Source organism: Vitis riparia, chromosome 12 (genome assembly GCF_004353265.1).
Source record: "Vitis riparia cultivar Riparia Gloire de Montpellier isolate 1030 chromosome 12, EGFV_Vit.rip_1.0, whole genome shotgun sequence".
NCBI classification, from domain to species: Eukaryota; Viridiplantae; Streptophyta; class Magnoliopsida; order Vitales; family Vitaceae; genus Vitis; species Vitis riparia.
Window position 1 is genome coordinate 9348550 of NC_048442.1, and position 23871 is coordinate 9372420.

General features: G+C 33.3%; 2 protein-coding genes and 1 pseudogene across 2 annotated transcripts; all 3 read left to right on the plus strand.

Annotated features, from left to right (window-relative positions):
* Window positions 1-213: 213 nt before the first annotated feature.
* LOC117926384 (protein SODIUM POTASSIUM ROOT DEFECTIVE 1-like) lies at window positions 214-2726 on the plus strand. Its single transcript, XM_034845474.1, has 3 exons — window positions 214-625; window positions 1667-1742; window positions 2245-2726. Exons 1-3 carry the CDS (start codon window positions 320-322, stop codon window positions 2364-2366), a joined length of 504 nt encoding a protein of 167 aa, XP_034701365.1. The 5' UTR covers window positions 214-319; the 3' UTR covers window positions 2367-2726.
* A 2695-nt stretch (window positions 2727-5421) lies between these two features.
* On the plus strand, window positions 5422-13567 carry LOC117925946 (annotated as a pseudogene).
* Window positions 13568-15948: 2381 nt separating this feature from the next.
* Window positions 15949-20774, plus strand: LOC117927123 (sulfate transporter 1.3-like). Its single transcript, XM_034846532.1, is given in 15 exon segments — window positions 15949-16054; window positions 17270-17639; window positions 17717-17765; window positions 17850-18057; window positions 18202-18376; window positions 18507-18572; window positions 18665-18731; window positions 18734-18777; window positions 18877-18993; window positions 19085-19211; window positions 19291-19577; window positions 19667-19857; window positions 19958-20043; window positions 20141-20217; window positions 20476-20774. Coding segments are annotated over 14 exon segments (1917 nt in total). The 5' UTR covers window positions 15949-16054; window positions 17270-17357; the 3' UTR covers window positions 20617-20774.
* Window positions 20775-23871: the final 3097 nt, after the last annotated feature.

The window sequence follows — 23871 nt, forward strand, 5'->3', positions numbered from 1 at the left end:
GAAGTGTGTTTAGTTTAGTTTAGTCTTTCTGCATAATATTTATGATAATTATTCAGTCAGTCTCTCAGCAATATTAACCAGTGGCATCTAAGAAGGACAAAGACATGTGCTGGAATCCATCAGAACACAAGTACTGGGTAGAGATATATTTACCCCTGCCAGCCCACTACTGTTAGCTAAAGCCATAAAGGCAGCATGATCCTCCTATTTTACTCCTTCAAATGCTATTACTCTTCACTATTCTCAACAGCCTTGCCTTCAATAGGGATATATCCTTCAAATACCCTCCTCCTCCTCCTCTTCACTTCGATCAATAGGCATGAACCTCAAGACAAGCAAGAAGATGAGAGGGCTTATGTGCCACTCTCCGGCAGCAACTGCAGTCTGCATTCCGGGTGATCCACGTTCGGTGATCGTGCCAAGAAGGCCAGACAGAACACTGGTTGATCACTCAAGACTAATCAATAATGCCAAGTACTCCAGACTGGTTGAATCTCATCGCTTCACTCCTGCTGCTAAGAGATCTGTTCTTGTGCCAGCCATGAAAAGGGGCCATCGTCCCAGTGCGGAACCAATGCCCTTCCATCCACCTTCTTCAACACCTTCATTGGATCATGTTTTCCAGGTCAGGTTTATGATCATATGCAAAGTAGTTTCACCATTTTCTACACATTAGCATTTCAACCACTTCACTAATTCCAACTAAAATTTTTATTTCTACCCAAAAATATAACTACAGATGATGAACTCAACTGTCCAAAAATAGACCAAATACCATGATCTATGACTGACTATCATTATCCCTTATGTTGGGGGAGCATCCAATCCTGCCCCAGAATGTGATATATTTCTTCATATTGCGAAGTATTAAGTTCTTGAGGAAACTCCAGTATGGGGTAGAAGTAGGGTAGCACACTGTTATAATGGTGTTTCACCGGTGGTGGAAGCTAGAAACTGGGCATTAAGGGCCTGTTGGAAACAGTTGGGAATGGTATGAGGCAATATGTGCTGTCATTTTCAGTAGAGAGGTGAGTTGCATGCATATCCCATGAATTGAACTTTGAGTAGCTCTCATCTCTTTTCCATCTGTGAGTATAGTAAGTATTCCACATATTAATGCTTTATTAGATTTTGTACTGCAATCAGAAACTATTATTAATGAAAATTGAAGGTGGCCATGCTAGTTAGCACTGCCAATACTGTTCTACCCATTCTACCAATAGTACATTCAGATAAATCACATCATCCATTTTTACCCTTTTTTTGGAGGCACAACCTTGGCCTATATGCACAAAAGCCTTGTGGATTTTGTTTTCTTCCTTATTTGTATTGAAAAAAGTTTTTTTTTTTTTAAAAAAATTAAATCTTAAATATTTGTCTATGTTTGATAGAAGGAATGAAATAATCTTTTAAAGATGTTCTTCTTTTAGAAGGAAAAACCCAAAAAAAGAAACAGGAAATTTTCAAATATTTTTTAATTACAAAGTTGCTTAACATGTCCTTTTATAAAATTAAGATTATTTCATTATACATGCATTGTCAAAAAAAGATTTTAAATGTAAATAAAAAAATCTATTTTCCCTCTTAGAATTTTTTTTTTTTAATCTGATAATTTTTTTATTTTTAATATGAGCTTTTTCTTTTAATCAAATGTTTGCTGCTGCAGGTGGTTGTGATGAGAGTTTCTCTTCATTGCCAAGGTTGTGCTGGTAAAGTGAAGAAACACTTATCTAAAATGGAAGGTAGGTATTTGTTGCTTGGAGTTGGATATAATTCCAACATCTTGCATTCAATTGTATGCAATGTCACTACTTTTAAATTCAGAAATTTGCATCACCTTTTTTCTTTAATTTGGTGACCAACCCAAATATATCTGAATTTGAACCATGGACCCAATTTAATTTGGCAACTGGGTCATTTTTTTTTATCTCTCAATCACTACATCTAACCCTCCAAACTTCACACAATCTCAACCCCATTTTCAGCTTCTATATTACTTGACTTCCAAGTATAAATGATTGAATTTAAATTTTGTAAAGGAAGGGTTGTGCAGATGTTGGATTCTTTTTCAAAGATGCTCTGGTTATTCCTAATAAAATATTTCAGTAACAAATTGTTTTCTGAAAAGCACTTTCCTTCTGTTGACAACAAGTATATTACAATTGAAAAATACAATCTAACAACTAAAAAGTGGGACTGCTAATTTTGATTGTGGAAAGCTAATACAATTTTGCCTTTTATTAGGAGTGACATCATTCAGCATAGACCTAGAGACCAAAAGGGTGACAGTGATGGGACACGTCTCACCATCAGGAGTGCTTGAGAGTATATCAAAGGTGAAGAAAGCAGAGTTATGGAGCTGCTGAATCGACTTAATTAAAATGGTAGGAGAGGTCACATGGTGCCAATCAGAAGCAAAATGAAGATGCTTTGTATTTATATTCTCTTTAGGCAACTTGTTTGGTTGTGTAGAAAATTAGGAGTGGGTGGAAATGTGATCATGTGCTTTGGAGCAGTATTGATGGTGATGTGTGAGAGGGTTGACAGCAACATCCCCCATCTTTCTATCTCTATTTCCATGGTTAAGGGCACTGTGATGTTATAAATGCTTTCAATTGGATCTACTTTTCAAGGAGGGTAATCAATGTTTTTTTCTTTTCTTTTCTTTTTTACTTTTTTTTTCTGCACTAGATTTGTGACAATACAACTTTCATGTATTCAAATCCCAAGCTTTGCTCGTAATTTGCGCAATCCTATTCAACATGAAACAGATTTTCTGCGCTATCACTCCTTCAAAAAGTGAAGTTTATAGAGTCATAATTTGATCACAAAGTTGACGGTTGGTTGAGCTTATCATTGTTTGTCGTTATGCTAGAGATGAAAATGATGGACTTTTTGTGGCCTTGGTTAAGAGCAATAACAATTCAGAAGTGACTAATAAATCTCAAGTCTTTGCTGGATAAAAATGGAAGACCTTAAAATGTGATTGGTCATCCTGTGGAGAGTATTGTCCCTATAGACTAAAATGGACTTTTTGATATGTCAGTTGAGAGAGAACAATTTAAAAGCCAGTGACTGTAGAAAATCTGTAGTTTTCCAAATGAATGTGAAGTAGAAGAGGAAACTAAAAATATATCAAAAGAACACAAATCTAGCTACCATCCTAAGAACCATCTTGTGTATAATGTGATTGGTGATCATCCTAAGAGTGTGGTTGCTGGGAGTCAAGGTAGGTCAGATTTATCACCAAAATAGATCCTTACAATGTGGAGAAAATTTTGATACATGAATTGATTACTGCACCACATTGAGAGTTAAAAACCAATTTACTATGTAAAAATGATGTACTAAGAAAATAAAACTTTAGATTTTAATCAAAATATTTTATTTTTTCATCATCCATAATATTAGTATTAAAATATTTAATGTAACAACCAAAAATCTAAAAAATAAAATAGTTGACAGTAATGAATTACGCATCAGAGAAAGTAGGCTCGAATTTTGTTAACAACAAATGTTTGAACCACTCAATGATACAAGCACAAAAGCTTGAGCTACTTTATATCTCCAATAAAGGTTTGATATACTTTCACATGAGATGATAATTGTTGGGGTGCAACTATGTCGCTTTTAAGCCTGGGATAGGTTAATCAAATTATGAGTCTTAAAATAGGCTTGTAGGGTGTGATATTGAATGTTATAAAAGGTTTGACCTACCTTCATTAAACTCCAATCGGTTTTTAGATGAGATGCTCAAAACCCGATCCAACAATAGTGTCACCAACATTTATATTCTCTTTAAACAATTGTTCCTCTTTGTAGTTTCAAATATTTGTTTTATCAAGGTTCGTTTTTATAAAATCAATTATATATCAATAGATCTTGTTCTCTATCCTTTCATTTCCTTTATTGATTTTGATGTAGAAATCGAGATGTTTGCATACAAAAAGATATTTAATTTATTGACTAATCTAGTTGAGCTCTAATATCAGCAACTTCTTTTAAATAGCAATCCAACTAGGATTTCTGAGCTCTAATAGAAGGAGAGCTAGACTACATCAACAAATGGGTGGAAGCAAAAACAAATGTTACTATCAAAGATAAAGATATTATAAAATTTGTCTAGAAGAATATAGTGTGTCAGTTCAGTATACCCCGAGCGATAATTACAAACAATGGGTCACAAATTGATAGTCAAGCATTTCAAAACTTTTGCTCACAGTTGAGAATTAAAAACTTATATTTTACACCAAGGTTCCCTCAGAGCAATGGGCAAGTGGAAGCCACTAACAAAGCTCTGCTAACAACATTCAAGAAAAGACTATCCAGAGCCAAAGACGAATAGGTAAACAAGTTGCTCGGAGTTTTATGGGCACATCGGACCATCAGCTGCAAACTCACAAGAGTCACACCATATGCATTAGCATATGACATGGAAGTTCTAATGCTAATCACAATCGACATGCCAACAACTAAATCGACCATCTCAGTGACAGAAGATAACTACGAGAACATGGAAATGCACTTAGACTGGGCAGACAAAGCAAGTGAGCTAGCATTTATCCAACTATCCTCCTACCCAACAGAGAGTAATTGCTTAGTATAATAAGTGGATGAAACATAGGACACTTCGGCCAGAAGATTTGGTTTTAAGGAAAGTATTTGGAAACACCACCAAAATTGGTGTAAGGAAACTACAAGCTAATTGAGAAGGGGGTTATATTGTTGTCAAGGAATGACTGTTCGGCTCATATCACCTGGAGGATATGGATAGGACATCATGTAACAACCTTGAAATGTAGCCAATTTAAAGAAATACTATCAATAAAACGTAAGTTTCCATTATGCCTTTTTTTTTATAATGCTCTTATTATGCTTTAACCATTATAAAAGCATGGAATGCCCTCACTCGCTATATAAACATTTCTCATCCAGAGACCAATGTAAAAGCCAAAAAACCTAGAGCCCCAAGTAGGCAGAGTAGGAAAACAGGCCCTTTGGCTTTAAAAAAAAATGCTTAAAAGCTTCACAAAGCCTAGTGCCCAAAATTCACAAGGCTTAGTACATGAGACTTACAAGGCCTAGTGCCCGAGATTCACAAGGCTTAGTGCCCGAGATTCATAAGGCCTAGTGCTTTCTCTCGATGGTAGCCTGTAGGTAAGTTCTTCATTTCTATTCCCCGTGCTCTGTTTTTGAATACCTTCCCCTGTTTTTGGTGCTTATCTGTGGTGACTCCTCTGGATACCGTTGGAGCATGGAATCTTCGAACTTGGCCCATGTGTAAAACCACTAGCACATAACACATTGGAATATCATTCTACCTCCTTCATAACCATCACAGTTCAGGCTCCTCATGTATTAATATCAGAGATGGCTCAAATTTGATTTCCGTGAAGGCTAGTAACGAATCTCGCAAATGTCATGGTGTCCAAAGATTCAGAAAAGGACTGGAAGGGTGATGATCAAGTTTGGCATTCGCTATCATCTAAGAATTTTATTGAACCACTTATTAGGTTTCTGAAGGATGTTTGTGGACAATATGATGTAAAGGCTCAGAGAGTCGAATTCAGTTGTCATTGGCACTTGTCAACGAAAGTGAAAATGTGGGTTATACTTGGAAACAGACGCATTCAGTCGGATGACACCCCTCCAAAATTCAAAAATCAACAATATTGTCAGAAGAAGTTTCAATGCAAAGTGACTTACGTGCTCCCTTTCTCCTTCAAGTCTGTGGACTCGGGATTCTCCCTTTACAAGGCAATAGGATATAGATGATCTGGGTGATTTTTTGCAATATGAAAAGTTGAGGTGTTGATGGCTTGATGGGTCAGAAAGAACTAATGCATGGCAATTTGCTTCTAAATTGGTTGGTTGTCATTAGTCTTCCTCAACATGGTATGGGCAATGTAAGAAGCTAGATCCTGCAGGAAAAGACTTCTAATAACTTGAAGAGGACAAAGTGGCAGTTATGTGAAAAATGGCGTTTGCCTTAGTTAATTAGGTGCATGGTAATATTAAAGTCATCTGAGATGGCTTCTTTGATTTGTTTAGAAACTGGTTAATGTGTGTATAGAGTTGAGCCTGTCACCTGGTACTCTCAATATCCTGACTTGATTGGACTCCTCAGTTGGTGCTCCCTTGGCGCCACACCCTTGTGATGACAAGATTATGTTTGGGAGAAGCATCCTGCCCCTATTGCTCATACATCCCATCATGCCACTGCTACAGTCCTACTGCGGCTATGAATGGACTCCACTAACAGCCGTATCAAGGATAAAAAACGGGGTGGGTTGCGTATTCTTTAAAGCCACGTTATAGCATGCAACATTCATAATATAGAAACAGCCAGCCTCCACAAACGATCTTACCTACAGGCTGCCATCGAGAGAAAACACTCACCATTTTCTGAAGGACAGTCACACCATCCTCCCCGTTCTTTCTTTTGTTAAACAATTCCAGTTTCCTTCAAATTTCATTCTTAAGAGTTTCTAGATTCATCAAAAAATCAGATTTCATAAAACCTTTTGTTGTCATCTTCCTCATGGCATGCATTCTCACTATTTTATTTTATTTTCAACTAGCATGAATAAACTGCATGGTGCAAAATAATGGAATTGATTGAACCAACTCATGCAAAAGTAATTTGGGACTTGATGGAACCTCCACATAAGAAAATTTTTCAAAACTTTTCCTTGCTGCTATTTTTCACTCAACCACTGACCCTTTAGATTTAAAACTCATTTCAGCAACCTCATAATATTTTAAAAAAAATTCCAAAACTTGTATGATTTTCCTCACTTCTCGAACTTGAATTTAAAATTTCGTTTGAGTTAGAAAGCAATTCTGGAATAGAAGATATAAATAAGTCTTTAAGGGGCTCTGTTTTCACCTAGTTCTGCACACTTGAGATATTTTTGTAAAAATAAAACAACAAATGGCTCTTTAAATTTGATTCGATATTTTTCCTTAATTTTAGGCTTCTTGAAATTGATCTTAGACACATAAAATATATATAAAAAAATGTTTTTTTGAGGGAGATATGATTTTTCAAAGTTGCACCTATTGTACATGACGGAATCTAGAAATCTAATTAACTGAAGTGTTTTAAAAATATTTTTTAGTACTATCCGACCCTAGATTCATTTTTTTGTGTGATATAGACACTTTGAGCGTTATGTTATTTTTTTGTACGATTTTATGTAATCTCTTATTATTTTTAAAAAATCTGTTTATGCATTTTTTTTTTTTTACCTAATCTAAACTTTGTAGAACTTTTGAGTGTCTTTGTTGCAATCTATCATTTGAATGAGTATTTGGTTTTTGGTATGTTGTTCTAAATGTGTAGGGGTTGTTTCTTGAATTTTTTTTTGTAATTAAATTCCACTCCAATACATTATTTTAGAAATTGTTTTATGATGCTTCATTTTCTAATTACATGCTGATGATTTTGTACTTTGCTTGAAATTGTTATTTATTTTTTAAGTCATTTGACTTACCTTGGCTCAATTTTGGCTTTGGTACTATATATTAGACATAATAAAGATGTTATATAATTTATACTTATCCTAACCACTCTAGCATTTTTGGAGGAATCTTATAAATTATGCATGTTATCCAGGTACGCTCTCTATCACTTACTTTCCGGAATTCTATGAACATGCATGTTGTTGTGAGCCATATCTATGTCTGATTCCATTCTTGGGTGCCTAGATGTTTGTTTGATTTGCTCTGATAAAATACATTTTGTGTGCTATATTTATGTGCTAACTTTAATGTCATATAATAGTGCTTCAGAAGTAGTCCAGGTACACATCCTAACCTTCCTTTACGATTGTGATTTGATTTCTTTTTTTGGCATGCTAGTTTCGAAATCATCTAAGCCTACCTAGGTACCCTCAATCAATTGATTAATTGCCACTTTTCCCTTGACTTAGACAGTAAAGACCTTTTTAGTTTTTAGAGGGATGCTACCTCTTCGAGGTACCTTCTCAATAAGTAATCTGATTCCCGGACCTAGACCCGGGTTTTTAAAAGACACATTTTTTCTAAGACTATGGATTCACTTCTTTAGGTTTTTCTTTCTTATTTTATTTTCCCTTTTAAAATAAAATAAAATAAGTGACGACTTCGAATTTTCCAAAAATAAAATTTCACCTTAAAAAGTGAGTCTTGTCGATTGAGTGGGAACGCACATGGAAAATACGGGTCCACACTGAATGAATTCTCTGGGCATCATAGCACTTGGCTAAGGCATTATTCGTTTGAATAACCAAACGCCATGAATAAGACAGTTATGCTTTTCCCATAGAGTAGCCAAGGAGTTGTTACATGCAGTAAATGAGTAACTGTTACAGATAGTCAATGATTTGAGTGTTGCACATTAAAGCGACAATAATGGGCAATCATGAAAGCAAGAGTAGCATTACAAACTTCCCATTATAAAGACCACAAATAGCCACAAGGAAATGCAATTTAGCTCTTACAAAAACTTTGCCAAAAATTCTCCCTAAGCTAATGTAGCAATTTGAGGGGCTTACCCAAACAAAGATTTGAACACAACTTTTTGCTAGTCCATCTGGTGTGAGGAAAACTATTCGAAGGGAGCATTGTTGACCATAATCCAATAGAGATCATCACCAATATTCAAATTTTGTTCTCTCACTCAAAAAGTAGCCTTTCTTTTGTATATGCAATAACACTTTATATTCCTTCATTCCTTTTAAGAAGAATAAATAGCTTATCATAGTTTCTAATAAACTAGTGTCACATAAGATGCTCTGAAATGTCCAATTCAATTTTAATATGCGTAAAAACATAAATATTAATAAAAATAAATAAAAACCATCCAAAATGAAAATAAAGAATGCAAAAAAGTTCATGCCTAATTATCAAATGTTAGCTATCTTAGCAAAACAAATAATTACTCAGTTCATCTTGATGTAAGCAATCCACATCATAGTAACTTCCATCATTTATGTTGATTTGTCAAAGCAAATTAAAGTATTTTTAAAGTCTTCATTGATTCTTTAGGTGCTCAAAGTGAAAAATCAAGTTAAAATTCAATCAACTTCATGAGCTAATATAGATTAAGGTCATGCATTGTACAAATAAGCCTTCACTTGAATATTTATAGTTGTTAGGAACTTTGAATAGATGGTTTATGACTGCTCAAAATTTTGTCGACTCATTTGATAGTATGCAATTCAATCTCGATTATATATGTATATAGAGAAAAAGACAGAAAAGAGAGAGAGAGATATAAAGATAAAGAGAGAGTCTTAAAAAATTAAGATCTAGGACATTCTTTGAGTGACAATAAATAGGTGATTTCAATAGGCACAAAGTATTGAGATCCCTGTAAAGCTTCCTTGGTATAATATGCTTCCATTTTCCTAAACTATGTGAATCTCATTTCATTTTCTCATCTAGCTTCGAATTACTTGACTTTGCTTTGCATTGATAGGATAAAAATTTCAAGCATCTTGAGTTGCTAAATTATTGTTAAGCACTTACGATGAACTCAGTCCATGACAAAAAGTTGTGAAAACCTCTCGTACATTTTGGTCTTTTAACCTTTGTGTATTTTCTATATCAATGGATTAAGTCGAAAGTCACCTATTTTATCCATCCAAATATTAGTTCTTTTCCATTTATAATCTTATTTGTTTATCACTCAATATTAAACTTTAGCATATGCAAAATTCATTAAGAACTTAAGACCGAATTAATATATAATTAGACTACGAACAATAATTCATGAGGAGATTGTATTCAATGAATTATGGGTCATGAAACCCGAGTTGTTATTTACATAGGGTATTAGAGTGTAGTTGATTCTCTCTAGTGAGATGTTGAATCAACTTTAGAATTTGATTCTAAGGGAGCTAGTATTGTCTTATAAGTCTCAGTGGTCCCTACTCGAGTTCATATACTTTGTTTTTATGAGGGTTAGATCGACTCTTAGTTTACTTATGTACATAAGGGCATTTTGGTCATTGCACAAGGGTTAGTGAACAATATCTCTAGATTAGGCTAATTGATTAATTAGATAGCCCCATAGGGTTAATTAATTAATTAGGACCCAATTTGGGCTAGATTAAGTGACCCAAACCAATGTGGACTTAAGTCATTAAACCTAGGTAGAAACCTTATAAATACCCCTTTAGGGTTTCTAACCCTTTTAGTCTTCCATTATCCAAAGAGAAAGAGCCTTAGCCTCCATCTTCCTAAACCCCTCACCATTTGAGTGCTAAGAAACAAAGGACAAGCCATACAATAGAAGATCTTGGGTGTATGAGACTTCCAAAGGCTTTAGATTTTGTTTTCTTTTGATGAAATTGATTTAAGAGCATCCAAATTAGAGGTAAAGTTTTCTAAAACACTAATCTAAATCTTATTTATTAAAAAACGATGTCTTGTTACTTTTGTTGCTAGGATCTAGATGCTCTAGGTAGTTTTCATGCACCTAATTTGATCATAGGATAAGAAACAAAGTGATTTGGGATTCCCTACAGCCTAATTAACCTAGGGTTACTAGATATATACAATAGAAGCGGAAAAAAAAAATAAAAAAATAAAAAAAAAACTATAGAGCTAAGGCTTAAAAAATGGACCTTTGATCTAGATGTTCCTAGATCTAGATTTTGATCGAAGTAAAAGAACAATCTCATTTACTGTGATAATCTTCCACCCAATCACTTGTTCTCTGGACATTGGCACTTGTGTAGGGTGGTTGCATAACCTTTTTGAGAAATAAGAGGATGGAAGCTTTCTCTAGAAGACAATCGTCAAAAAAAAAAAAAAAAAAAAAAAAAATGAATACCTAAAGGGGTTTATATAGTCCTCCTTTTAGTCTTAAGTGACTTGAGCCAATCTTTGACTCGAGTCACTTAATCTAGCCCATTGTATTCCAATTAAATAATAGTCTTGATGGGTTTGAATGAATTAAGTAGCCCAATGTAGAGACCTTAATCTAGCCCATTGTGTCCCAATTAAATGAATAAGGTCTTTAAATTGGGCTAATGAATTAATTAGAAGCCCATATGGGTTCAAGTCACTGTGGACCTGCATTTTTCACGTGTGTCCCCCACTTGATGGCAAGGCTCATTCTCTTTTAATGAAAAATTGTATTTTTGTAAAAATTGAAATCACCACTTATTTTTTATTTTTTTAAGGGAAAATAAAATAAGAAACTAAAACCCTAAAAAAAAATGACTCTTTAAGTTTTGGAAAAGTATGTATTTGAAAAACCCAAGTCTAAGTCCAAGAATCAGGTTACCTATTGAGAAGATACAGTGATTACGTCGTAGCACCCCTATAAGTCCGTATACCTACGGTCTCTACTAAGCGAATTGAGGGAATCATGACAATTGATTAATTAATCAAGGATACCAATAATAGGATAACAAGATGCATATAAGTCATGAGGTGAAAAAAAAAAAGAGTACTTAAGAATGTACACAATTAATGAATGTGAAATGCATAAAATATAATTTAATTATTTATTAAAGTTATAACATTTCAAAGGAAGTTCAAAAGAATTTTATTTACAAAGGGAATAATTCCAAATTAATGATTTCAAATTATTTATTCACAAATTTTCAATTTATTTATAAAAGATTTGATTTTTATTCACATCCAAAATTAATTCAAAAAATAAGACTTTTCTTGATTTTATTAAAAGAATTTTGATCGAACGCAAATTTATTAAAAAGAAATGCTCAATTTGTTCTTCTATTTATAAAGAAATGATTTTGGTTTACGCTTTATTAAAAAAAAAATAAGATTCCACAATTATAATTAAAAAAACATCAATTCTATTTTTCGAAAAGTGATTTTTACAAGGAAAAGGGGTTTACTTATTTTAATTATAGGAACCAAATTTTAATTTACTAAGAAAATAAATTTTTACAACTTTCATTTACGAAAAATATTTCCAAACCAAATTTATTCAAAAAGAGAAATTTTTACAACTTTTATTTTCTTTAGATTTTTATTAAAACGATTTTCAAGATTTTTTTATTATAACAAATTTTGGAACTTTATTAAAACCATTTTGAAATTCTTCATTAAACAAAATCTCAGAATTTTTATTAATCAACTATGGAACATTTTATAAACTTAGAGAGCTTTAATTTAAGACAAAATTTTAAGAACTTTAATTTAAAACAAATTTTAGAGATTTTGATTAAAACACTAACTTTGAGAAAATTTACTAAAACACTTTGTTGATTTTTGAGACTAACTTCGAGGGTTTTTATTAAACAACTTTTAAAATTTATCAAGACAAACTTTGAGAATTTATTAAAATCGAATCTTAAGAATTTTTAAGATTAAAACACTTATTTTGAGAATTTAGTAAGAAACTTATTAAAACTTTTAAGACTTTTATAGAAACAAAACTTTAAGTACATTTAATAGATATAACTTTGAGAATTATTACTAAAACATTTCTTTTGAAAATTTTAATTAAACCGAACTTGAGAACTTTATGACTTTTACGACTTTTATGAAAACAAATTTTAAAAACATTTATTTAACACTTATTTTGAGAATTTTTATTAAACAAACTAATTAAAAATAAAACGATTTTGCTAAAAAATATTTATTAAAACACAATTTTTAGTAAATAAACTTATTAAAAATTAATTTCTTAAGAACTTATTAAAACACAATTTTTAGTAAACAAACTTTTTAAAAAAAATGACTTTTTTAAGAGCATTTATCAAAACATAATTTTTATTAAACAAACTTATTAAAAAATGAATTTTTAAAGAACATTTATTGAAACATAATTCAGGTGCCTACCATGGTTTTAAAAACCAGACCGGATCAGTCGATCACGGTTCTAGTTCAATCCGATCAATTAGACCAGAAATATGTTGAATCAGGATCGGACTAGCTAAACCGGTGGTCCGACCGATGAACCGGACAGTTCGATTAAATTTTTTTTTGTTTTTCAGCATCAAAACGACGTCGTTTTGATGTTTCTGGTGTCAAAACGACGCCGTTTGGAGGACTCCTTCCAAACCCTCCCTCTCGAGCATTGCAGTCCGCCCCCAACGCACCGCGACAGGCTCCCATCGCCGGCCGTTTCACCTCAATGGCAGCCACGACTCTACTTCCTCCTCCAACAATGGCAGCAAGAGCATCAAGTTCCTCAAGAAGACTCTCCTTCACAGACACTAGTTCAATGCTTTCTACCAAGGTCGTCTCAAAAGGGTTTCTGGTCGTGTGCGTGGGGAAGGAGCTGAAGAGGTTCATCATCCCGACAGAGTATCTGGGTCACCAAGCATTTGGGGTTCTACCGAGGGAAGCCGAAGAAGAATCGAGTTTCAGCAAGAGGGTGTGCTAAAGATCCCATGTGAAGTGGCTGTGTTTGAGAGGATCTTGAAAGGTGTGCTCAAGATCAGATCAAATTTCCTCAGATTGTTACTTGTCCCACCCAATTAGTGATTTAAATTTCAATTTGTAATAATAAATTGGCCGAGAAGAAAAGAAATAGGCATCGGCTGTAGATCGCACAACCCTCCTCCCCTCCCCTCCCCGGCCAGTGGCAGTAGCTGCTCCAACGTTTTTTTTTTGTTTTTTGTTTTATGTTTTATTACTTTTATATTTATTATTTAATGTGTTATTTTTATTTATTGATAATAATTTTGATAGATATTATAAAAATTTAGATATAATTATTATTTTTTTTATTTTAATAGTATATAAAATAATAAAATATAAATTTATGACGTCACTGATTCGATCGCCCGATCCAACTAGTTCTAAAAACATTGGTGTCTACCATAAGGGGAAAAGTTTGAAATTTAAATAAACAGGCTAAAAAAGTATTTGAATTTTTTTTTAAACCCAAATCGGTTTCAGGGCGGGTTCGGATCTTGCCTTATCCTACCCCACACTACCCTAATTATATATAAAATTAATTTAATTTAATTTTTGTTATCATATTTTTAATATAATAATAATAAAATACTTTTCAATAAAATAAGTTATAAAAATATAATATTTTTAATTATTTATAAAATATATTTATTTTAATGTAATTAAAAAATTAAATTTTTTAAAAAAAGACATTTTATTTTATTTTTTTATAAATAAAGTTAATGGGGTAGGACCGGTATGAGAAATTTGTATAACCGTCTCGGACCGCTTCTCCCTTTAATTTTTTTAAGGGGATGGCATGAGGATTGCTTTGAATAAACGGGGTTGGGGTCGGGACGGGTATACATAGGTTTTGCCTTTTAAGCGGATGTTGCAATCTTTTCTAGTTTTGTTGCATTTTGACCGGGTCATACCACTGATTAGAAATGATGCCATATTTCATGGGGGATTGTGATTGATTCAATGTTTAGGCACAGATGTGATATGTGCTGGTCTAATTTGGAGCTTGGGTCTAGACATGGAGGGACCACAAAGAGGTCATTCATGGAAGCCTGATATATTTTTAAGCTGAACTTTGTTTTTGGGTAAACATCTGGAATGCATATATAGTGCTCTCTCCATATGGCATGTGGAATTTGCCCTTACATTTAGTTCAATATTTTTTTTATTTACTTAGTTTTATCAATCATGCTTTCCCTTCTTATAAATTTCTCAAGTATATTTTTTTTTTTAAATATGTCACAATCATTCCAACTCAAAATATTGTTCCACTAGAACCACATACATCAGTAAGAAATTTTCTTAGAAGCGCTATTCATCAATGATGGTGATATGTTTGGGGCTGACACCATTCATATCTTTTACGTATATTTTAAGTTAATTTTATAAATGCTTTGATTTCAATCTACCTTCTTAAGGAAGGCAATCAATTGTTTTCTTTCCTGGTTATGCTAGTGTTTTTTTCTTTCGATCAATCCATATGAACTTGTCCAAACAAACAACTTTTTAATTGAATAATTTAGTAAATATTTAAAAATCCAAATGTTGACCTTTCATGCCTCAAAATCAATCTCATAAGCTTTTCAAAGAATATGCTATGAAGCATATAAGAGATCCATATAAGAGTGATTTTGAGAGGATTAGTATGTCTTTTAATGCTTGGAAGCCCTTTTTTTTTTTTATAAAAATTTAAAAATCATTTAAAATATTTTTTGGGCATTCACTCGATGGATGATTTTTATGTATTTATTTATATCTAAACACATGTAAGCTTTTCAGCACAACTTTAAGGAGGTGTTTGATAAAACTTAATACTTATTACTTAATGATTTAAGTTGATTTAAGTTAAATTATTCTTAAAGTTGTTAAATTTAAAACTTATTACTTAATTCTTACTTTAAATATTAAAATTGTTTGATAAAATTTATTTAAAATTTATTCTAAATTATCAAATTAAAATATTTATTTTCATAAATTATTATTAGGGCAAAGGAGGTAAGTAATAATAAAGCTCGTGGAGTAGCAAAATAGATCATTAAAGTAATTAGCACAAATGAAGGTAAATTGATAAAATGAGGATGTATACTTAAGAATAAATTAATTATTTTACTTATTATTTTTAAGTTGTTTTTTACTTTTAAATCATATCATTAAATTATTTTATCAAATATGTTTAATTCACCTGATAACTTCAATTAAGTTATTAAATTAATAATTTAAATTAAGTTATTAAGTAATTTTTAAATTATTAAGTTGGTTTACCACTTTCCAAATTGAAAACAAATTAAAATCTTTTATCACTTGACACACTCCAACTTCTGACTCATTCTTCAGCACTTTAATTGAGGCCGGCATCGACAAACAGATAAAACCTTTGATTTGTTCCAAAAAAAATTTTGACCATAAAATTTAAATTAAAGAATGCATGCATGGGTCCAAGAAGCCATAGGGATGATAACAAGATGATTGAAGGAAAATGAAAACTAAAAGAATATGTGTTGTTTTTTAATCTTATATTGGATCATCACTGTTGTGATATGGACTTTGAATCACAAGAAGAAAATTCACAGAATCCATTCTTGTTAATCTCCTTATCTCCTTGGCCATTTATGTCTTCAATCCTTAGAGGAACCCCACTTCTCAATGATTCTCCCCTACTTGCATGGTAAACACCTATTGATCTCTTACTGATTCCAAGCTTTATTTTGATGTACTTTTGAGGTTCTGGAAGAAAATGATTTCTTTGGCTAGAGAAGGTCTAGCTTATAGAATAATGTAGTACTTTTACCTTCTTTCTTTCCAAAGAATGGTATATGATTTCCATTGCCTGTTCTCTTTTTCTGATTGCAATTGCCACTAGCTTTGCAGTTGATTCTTTTTGCTCATAATTATTTTTTTAGTATCTTCTTTGAGAAGTGGAATATAAACCACTGTATCCTTAATTTGATTTTCTGTTTCATTACTATATTTTCTTACACAGGATTATACACTTTGATCTGATTGTTAATTACCAGTAGGTTACATTTTCTGTAAATCTATTGCATGTTCTTGTTAGTATTTTAATTTTAGGAACTCACAAATGATAGTTACATCAATGTTTTGTATGATTAAAGTCTATGAACATCTTTTTGGAAAGGTTGAATTCTTAGTCCAATTCTTCTATTCATCCAACCACCTAGATTCTGCACTGGTTTCTTTTTTTTTTTTTTTTTCCTTTTTGTTAATGAACTGGTAGAGATTATGTGGAAGGACAAAGTAGACTGCTTTTCAGGAGATGAGAAAAGAATGGAAAATTTTAACTGACAAGATACGAAACAAGAAAATGGTGAAATGTTGAGTATGCATAGATAATAGAGCACTGCCACACATGGAAGGATTCACTTTGATATGTGATGATTTAGGTTACAAAAGAATGGAAATTGCAAGTTTGATGGCTGAGAATGGTGAAAAGAGGAAGCATTGCCACATTTTCCCTTATCCAAGCATCTCTCTTGCAGCAGAGAATCCTCTGATACGAAGAAATCAAGCTGAAAATAGTTGAAGGTTGGAGTTGCTTGTTTGCTTCTATGCTTCTAGCAGAAGCCACCAAGTCATTGAAGTCACCGGTCTCTGTACTATGTTCTATGCCTTGGTCCAAATACTAATGCTACAGAAAGCCATCACTCTGATGAACTCAGTTTTATCTTTCTGTAGTTCTACTTTGTCTTAGATTCCACAACTTTTTTCGCCTCTGAACTTTAACATGGTTCCATTCCCCAAAAAAAAGAGTTCATGTCCAATCAACCGAATTGGAAAATAGATTCTTTAGCAATGGCCTTAAATTCTAGACTAAGATGAACCATCTCTATGCGTCTTCTGATATTGTGTTTTTTACTTTCAGCTATATAGGTAAGTCCTAGTACTGTTCAGTGGCAATAAGTAATCACCTTGTTGATGAGCATGAAGCAAAGGACCTGGACATAAGAAGAATGTCTTCATCACATCGCCATTCGGAGGACTTGCCATACGTTCACAAGGTGGGAGTGCCTCCTAAGCAGGACCTTTTGAAGGAGTTCACAGACACTGTGAAAGAAACTTTCTTTGCAGATGACCCCTTAAGACCTTTTAAAGACCAGTCAAGATCGAGACAATTTGTACTTGGTCTTCAATCCCTTTTCCCAATTCTGGAATGGGGAAGGGATTACAACCTTACCAAACTTAGAGGTGATCTCATTGCTGGATTCACCATTGCAAGCCTCTGTATTCCTCAGGTAATCATCTGTCACTAAACCATATGGAGAATGTGTCCATTTTTAGGCAGTTCTAATGATTGCAACATTTTTAACAGGATATTGGATATGCAAAGCTTGCAAATCTTGCTCCTCAATATGGTTTATGTAAGAAGAGTCCTGTTTCCTACCCATGATTGGCTGCTTAATCATCCAATTTTTGTTTGTTAATTAGTTTTCCTAATACTACAGACAGTAGCTTTGTTCCACCACTTATCTATGCCTTCATGGGTAGCTCAAGAGACATTGCCATAGGACCAGTAGCTGTGGTGTCTCTCCTGATTGGAACTATGTTGCAGAATGTGATTGATCCAACTGAAAATGAAGTTGAGTATAGGCGTCTTGCATTCACTGCTACATTCTTTGCGGGCATCACTCAGGCCACACTTGGTTTCTTTAGGTATCTTGACTTCCTACGACATGCAGGAAATAATTTTCCCAATTTTACAGTTCCTAAAAGCTCCTAACCACGCTGTCATGATTGATTATTTCATTACTTCTCATAGTTATACCAAATAATGACCCCTTTTGGCTTGGTTTTCAGATTGGGTTTCTTGATTGACTTCTTATCTCATGCTGCCATTGTCGGGTTTATGGCTGGAGCTGCCATTACCATTGCCCTTCAACAACTTAAAGGCTTGCTGGGCATAAAGAAGTTCACAAGGAAAACCGATATTATCTCTGTTATGCACTCAGTATGGAGCACAGTACATCATGGGGTAAGGAGTTATGGACTCATTTTTGTTTCTTTTCAATTTTGGATGAAGTATATTTCTTATGACATCAAGAGACATATCAATTCACGTTTTAGGCTAATCAACTAACCTTTACATCCACCATGTTGTGCAGTGGAACTGGGAGACCATAGTCATAGGATTATCATTCTTGGCTTTCCTTTTGTTGGCCAAGTATATTGTAAGAGTTCCTATTCCTTCCCCTATATATACTGCCTTTGAAGTTTGTTGGTAATAAGCTTCTTTATTTATGCTTCTATAATATTGGAGCAGGGCAAGAAGAACAAGAAATTATTTTGGGTGCCTGCAATTGCTCCCTTGATCTCTGTCATACTTTCAACCTTTTTGTGTATATCACTCATGCTGAAAAACATGGTGTTCAAATTGTGAGTATCCCTCTAATGATTTTTCATTTACAATGTTTCTTGAATTTGTAACAAAGCAAATTATGACTAGAAAACTAATAGCCTGAACAATATCTTTAGGTCCCACATATTAGAAAAGGTGTCAATCCACCATCTCTTCATGAAATATATTTCACAGGAGGGTATGTCATTAAAGGCTTTAAGATCGGTGTTGTGGTCGGTTTGATAGCTCTAACGGTAAGGAAATGTTTCACCCCGTCTCTCAACTGACCTGTAGGATTTCATATCTGATTCAATAGCCGTCTGATGCCCGACTTCGGGTTTCTAGGAAGCTATAGCAATTGGAAGAACATTTGCAGCCATGAAGAGGTATCAGCTGGATGGAAACAAAGAAATGGTAGCATTAGGAACTATGAATATTGTGGGCTCAATGACATCTTGTTATGTTGCTACAGGTGGGGAAAGTAAAGAAATATTTGAACTGATTCCGATCCTTCTAAAGTTGCAATCAACACAGTCCCTATCTTTTTGCAGGATCCTTTTCTCGGTCAGCAGTGAATAACATGGCTGGCTGCCGCACAGCAGTTTCCAACATAGTGATGTCCTGCATTGTATTGCTAACTTTGGAAGTTATCACACCATTATTTAAGTACACCCCGAATGCCATAATCTCTTCTATCATCATATCTGCTGTGCTAAGCCTAATCGACATTCAAGCAATAGTTCTGATATGGAAGATCGATAAATTTGACTTTGTTGCTTGCATGGGAGCCCTTTTTGGTGTGGTTTTTGCTTCTGTTGAGATAGGGCTCTTAATTGCAGTAAGGAAACAAGATTTTGTGAGTACTTCTACCTTTGATTTGCACATCTGTATCCACTGATCTGCACCATCACCCTTTTGGCACAACAGATCTCCATATCCTTTATCAAAATCCTCCTGCAAGTGACTAGGCCCAGGACCACAATACTTGGGAAGCTCCCGAGGACAAATATTTACCGAAACATATATCAATATCCAGAAGCAGCAAAGGTGCCAGGCATTTTAATTGTCAGAGTTGACTCTGCAATTTACTTCTCCAACTCCAACTATGTTAAGGAGAGGTATTGATGCTTGTTAGCCTTTGCTCAATCTCAAGATCTGAGTGCCTCTCACTCATATATTAAAAAAGATTATACCATTCATAACCCGAATTTGTTTCAGGATTTTGAGATGGCTAACTGATGAGGAGGAGCAACTGAAAGAAAACCAGCTACCAAGAATCCAATCTTTGATAGTCGAAATGTCACGTATGAGAATTCTAATAATATTTTCAGCCTGATTTTTTTGCCATCTTCAATAAAATCTGTATTGAATGTCAGTTCTCATGATTTCACATTCCTACAGCTGTTACAGAAATTGACACTAGTGGCATCCATGCCTTAGAAGAGTTATATAAGAACCTTCAGAAGAGAGAAGTTCAGGTAACCCCGACCAAAACCAACAATATTTTAGTACCCTGCAATGAGTTTTCTATGTAAAAGCTTTCCTATTAAAATCTTTCCAATTTTCTTCTCTCGCAAACTTAACTGCATTACATACAATGAAATTTATAAAAATCAGATCATTTGTTCACTGTGTCTATTCAAAATTCCTGGCATTATTCTTTAACATTAATACAAGTCCTAGAGATAGTCTTTCAAGCATATATGTCAGTGCTCCTACTGTTTTTTTTTCCACAGCTTAATCTGGCAAATCCTGGGCAAGTTGTGATTGACAAGCTCCACGCATCCAATTTTGCCAACTTGATTGGGGAGGACAAGATCTTTCTCAGTGTTGCAGACGCAGTTCTATCTTATGCTCCAAAGATGGAAGACCTTTAAGCGTTTGTGTGCTTGCGTCAACTCTAAATCCATTTCAAGAATGAAAAAAGGAGAAATCCATTGGACTAACTTGTGAAATGCATGTGCAGAGTGAAAATTTCCCACTTCATGAAATGAGACCACTTGGTTTATGGATATATGCATGTTTCTTTAATTAAGGGAGCTTTTCTTCATGATTGGAAAGAAAAATATCAATGTGTTAAATTTAAAAAAAAAACCTTTGAAAACATTGGTATCAAAAAGTTTTAGATTACATTAAAACTATCAAAGAAATTCAAAATTTTTTTTCAAAAGACTTGATTCCAAGAAAATGTGAGGGAAAATGCAAGAGAAAAAAAAAAAAGAGAGGAAAAGTGAAAGAAAATAAAAAATAGATTTAAAATCAATTAATTATTTTACGTCCTACTTCAAACCCGTTTTATTTCTTTTTCTTCTTCTATATGAAGATTAAATAATTAATAAATTTATAAAATTTTAATTAATTTTAATTATATTTTATTTTCTTTGGCTTTTTTCATGTTGAAACCAAAAATGAGAAAATTATTTTTCTTAACAATTTTTTTTCTTAGTACTTTCAAAAAACCAAACGTAACCTTAAAAATAAAAGGAAAAAATAGAAAGAAATCTCATCACCATAAATTTTCAAGAATTTTAGTAATATTTTTGTAGCAAAAAATCCTAATTATTTTCCAAAGCATTCAAATTTCATTAATGATGTTCAGATTTTTTTTCAAATAAATAAATAAAAATTAGTTGAATTAATATATATATATATATATCTATAATATAGTAATATGAGTATTATATCATTGCTAAAACATAAATGACTTGAAAGCTTAGAGGTTGGTGGACAAGCCTTCTTAACTAAAATATTAAAATATAAGCGGATCATAAAAGGTTCACAGATGTTCAGAATTCAAAGAATCTTAGTATTAACATATTTATATAATTTCATAACTAGTTATGTATTAGCCTTCATTTGATTCAGTATTCTAAAAATATTTTAAAAATCTCAAAATCAAATTGATAAAAAGCCACAACTAAAAAATTAACTAAAAATTTACAAAAAGTTCAATTTATTAGAATTTTTATGATACTATTATAGAAAAACCTCCCATCTTTCTACATGGAGTGACACACAAAGCTTAGTTGGTAATTTTATTTTATTTTCACTTACGGGCATTGCCAAGATTCCTTGTTATCAAAATTGTTGATCTCATCCAGTTTGAAGAATCAACCGTCATCCCCAAATGATAATATTCTTTCAATAGTAAGTGTGTTTAGAAAAATGCAGTTATATTTAACTTCTCTGAGTGAGCACATATACGCACAAGTTATAACAATTTATATATGCTAGGTTATTGTCTTGATCTAGAAAAGACTTTAAATTTATTTTCATTGGAAATTGGATATCTCATATCAGAAAAGGGAGAAGGTTTCTAACAATATATGTATAGGTTTCTCTTTACCTTATAAATGTGTTATAAATCCTTGAGGGCCCCTTAAGTCCACAACAAAAAATATTTATATGGTTGGGAGTAGGTCATTACAAATGGTATCAGAACCGATTTACAACCCCAGTGTGAGAGTTTGTCTAATCCCATGAGGGATATCTATCTATTTGGTCTCACAATCCTATGAGATATAACGAAGATATTGTATCTGCATAATGGGTGATTGTGATGTCCTACATCAGATAGGAGAGAAAGTTTCGAATATTATATATGTATGGTTTCGTCTTTATCTTGTAAATGCATTTTAAAATTGTGAGAGCTCCTTGAGCTCACAACGAATAATATTTATATGATTGGTAGCAAGTCGTTACATAAATAGTCAATAATATTATAATAGTAGCAAATAGAGTTGGAATACAAATTGTAAATTGTAGACCCCCGTTTAGGTCTTTCTTTGCTGCAGCTGATTTCGCCACGTGGAAGAGCCCCAGCGAGCCACGTGTCGTTTCCTTAGTGGCTATAAGGGAATCAGTCTTGCTTTTTGGGAAGCAAATCAGAGGCTGACACGTGGAGGGGTCTTCTAGAAGGTTCCTGCAGGCTGTTAGGAGGAGCGGATGAGAGAGAAATAGGGTTTTTTTCAATGTTTTAAAAACCAGACCGGACCGGCCGGTCCAACCGGTCCGACCGTCGACCGGTCACCATTCCGGTCCGATCCGGTCATTTGGACCGGATGGGGATCGAACCGGGGTTGAACCGCTCGAACCGGCGGTTCAACCGGTGAACCGGACAAACCGGCCGGTTCCAAGGGAACCGGTAGACTCAAATAATTTTAATTTTTTTTAAAAAAATTTATAAAATAAAAACATTACCCCCTCTCATTGTAAGCATGAAAGGAAGGATTCCATGTTGGGCCTGCCTTTGACACAGCCCACATGCCCAATCCCTTTATTGTGGGCTTTTTTTTGAGCCCATAAGACCATGCCAAGCCAATGCTGAAGATGGCTTTTATAGGAGTCATTTGACTCCTTGTTCTTCTCATCTTCCGATGTGGGATTGCTAAATACCAAAGAAAAAAAACATAACAAAACTCCACCAAGAGGATTTGAACCTTGGACCAATCTTTAACTATAAAACACCTAAGGCACCACTCGGCTACATGTGTTTTATTAACTAATATGCCAAACAAAACAATATATATTAAATTTTAATTTTTTTTTATAATATTAAATAAAAATAATATAATATTTTTAAAAATTATGAAATTAGTTTAAATTTTCATTTTTTATATATTCACTTTTAAATATTATACATATTTCATTTAATAAAATTTAAAATATTAATATGATTTAATTTGATAATATCAAAGATATAAAATAATATTATTGATGTTTAATTTATTCATATATATTTTAAAATTTTTATAATTATTTTTAATTTTAATAATATATAAATTATATATTTATGACGTCACCGGTTCGATAACGGTTTGATAGCGGTTCGACCGCCGGTCCGACCAGTGAACCGTGAACCGGTAACTTTTCCGGTTCGATCACCGGTCCGGTTCTGAAAACATTGGTTTTTTTTCTGCAGTTTGTTGGAGGAGGGGCAGATCCGGGATAGTGAAAAGAGATTTTTCTAGTGATATTTTGGAGGAGCTTTTTGGGGCATGGGGGGGTATTCGTCTTTTTTAGGGGAGGCTACCAGAGAGAGTGATGAAGCAAGAGCTTTTGGTTTGGTTTTGAGGAGTAGGAGGTTTTTTCTGTAAGGTAGATACAGAGGGGTTTTTGAGAGAGACTGGAGG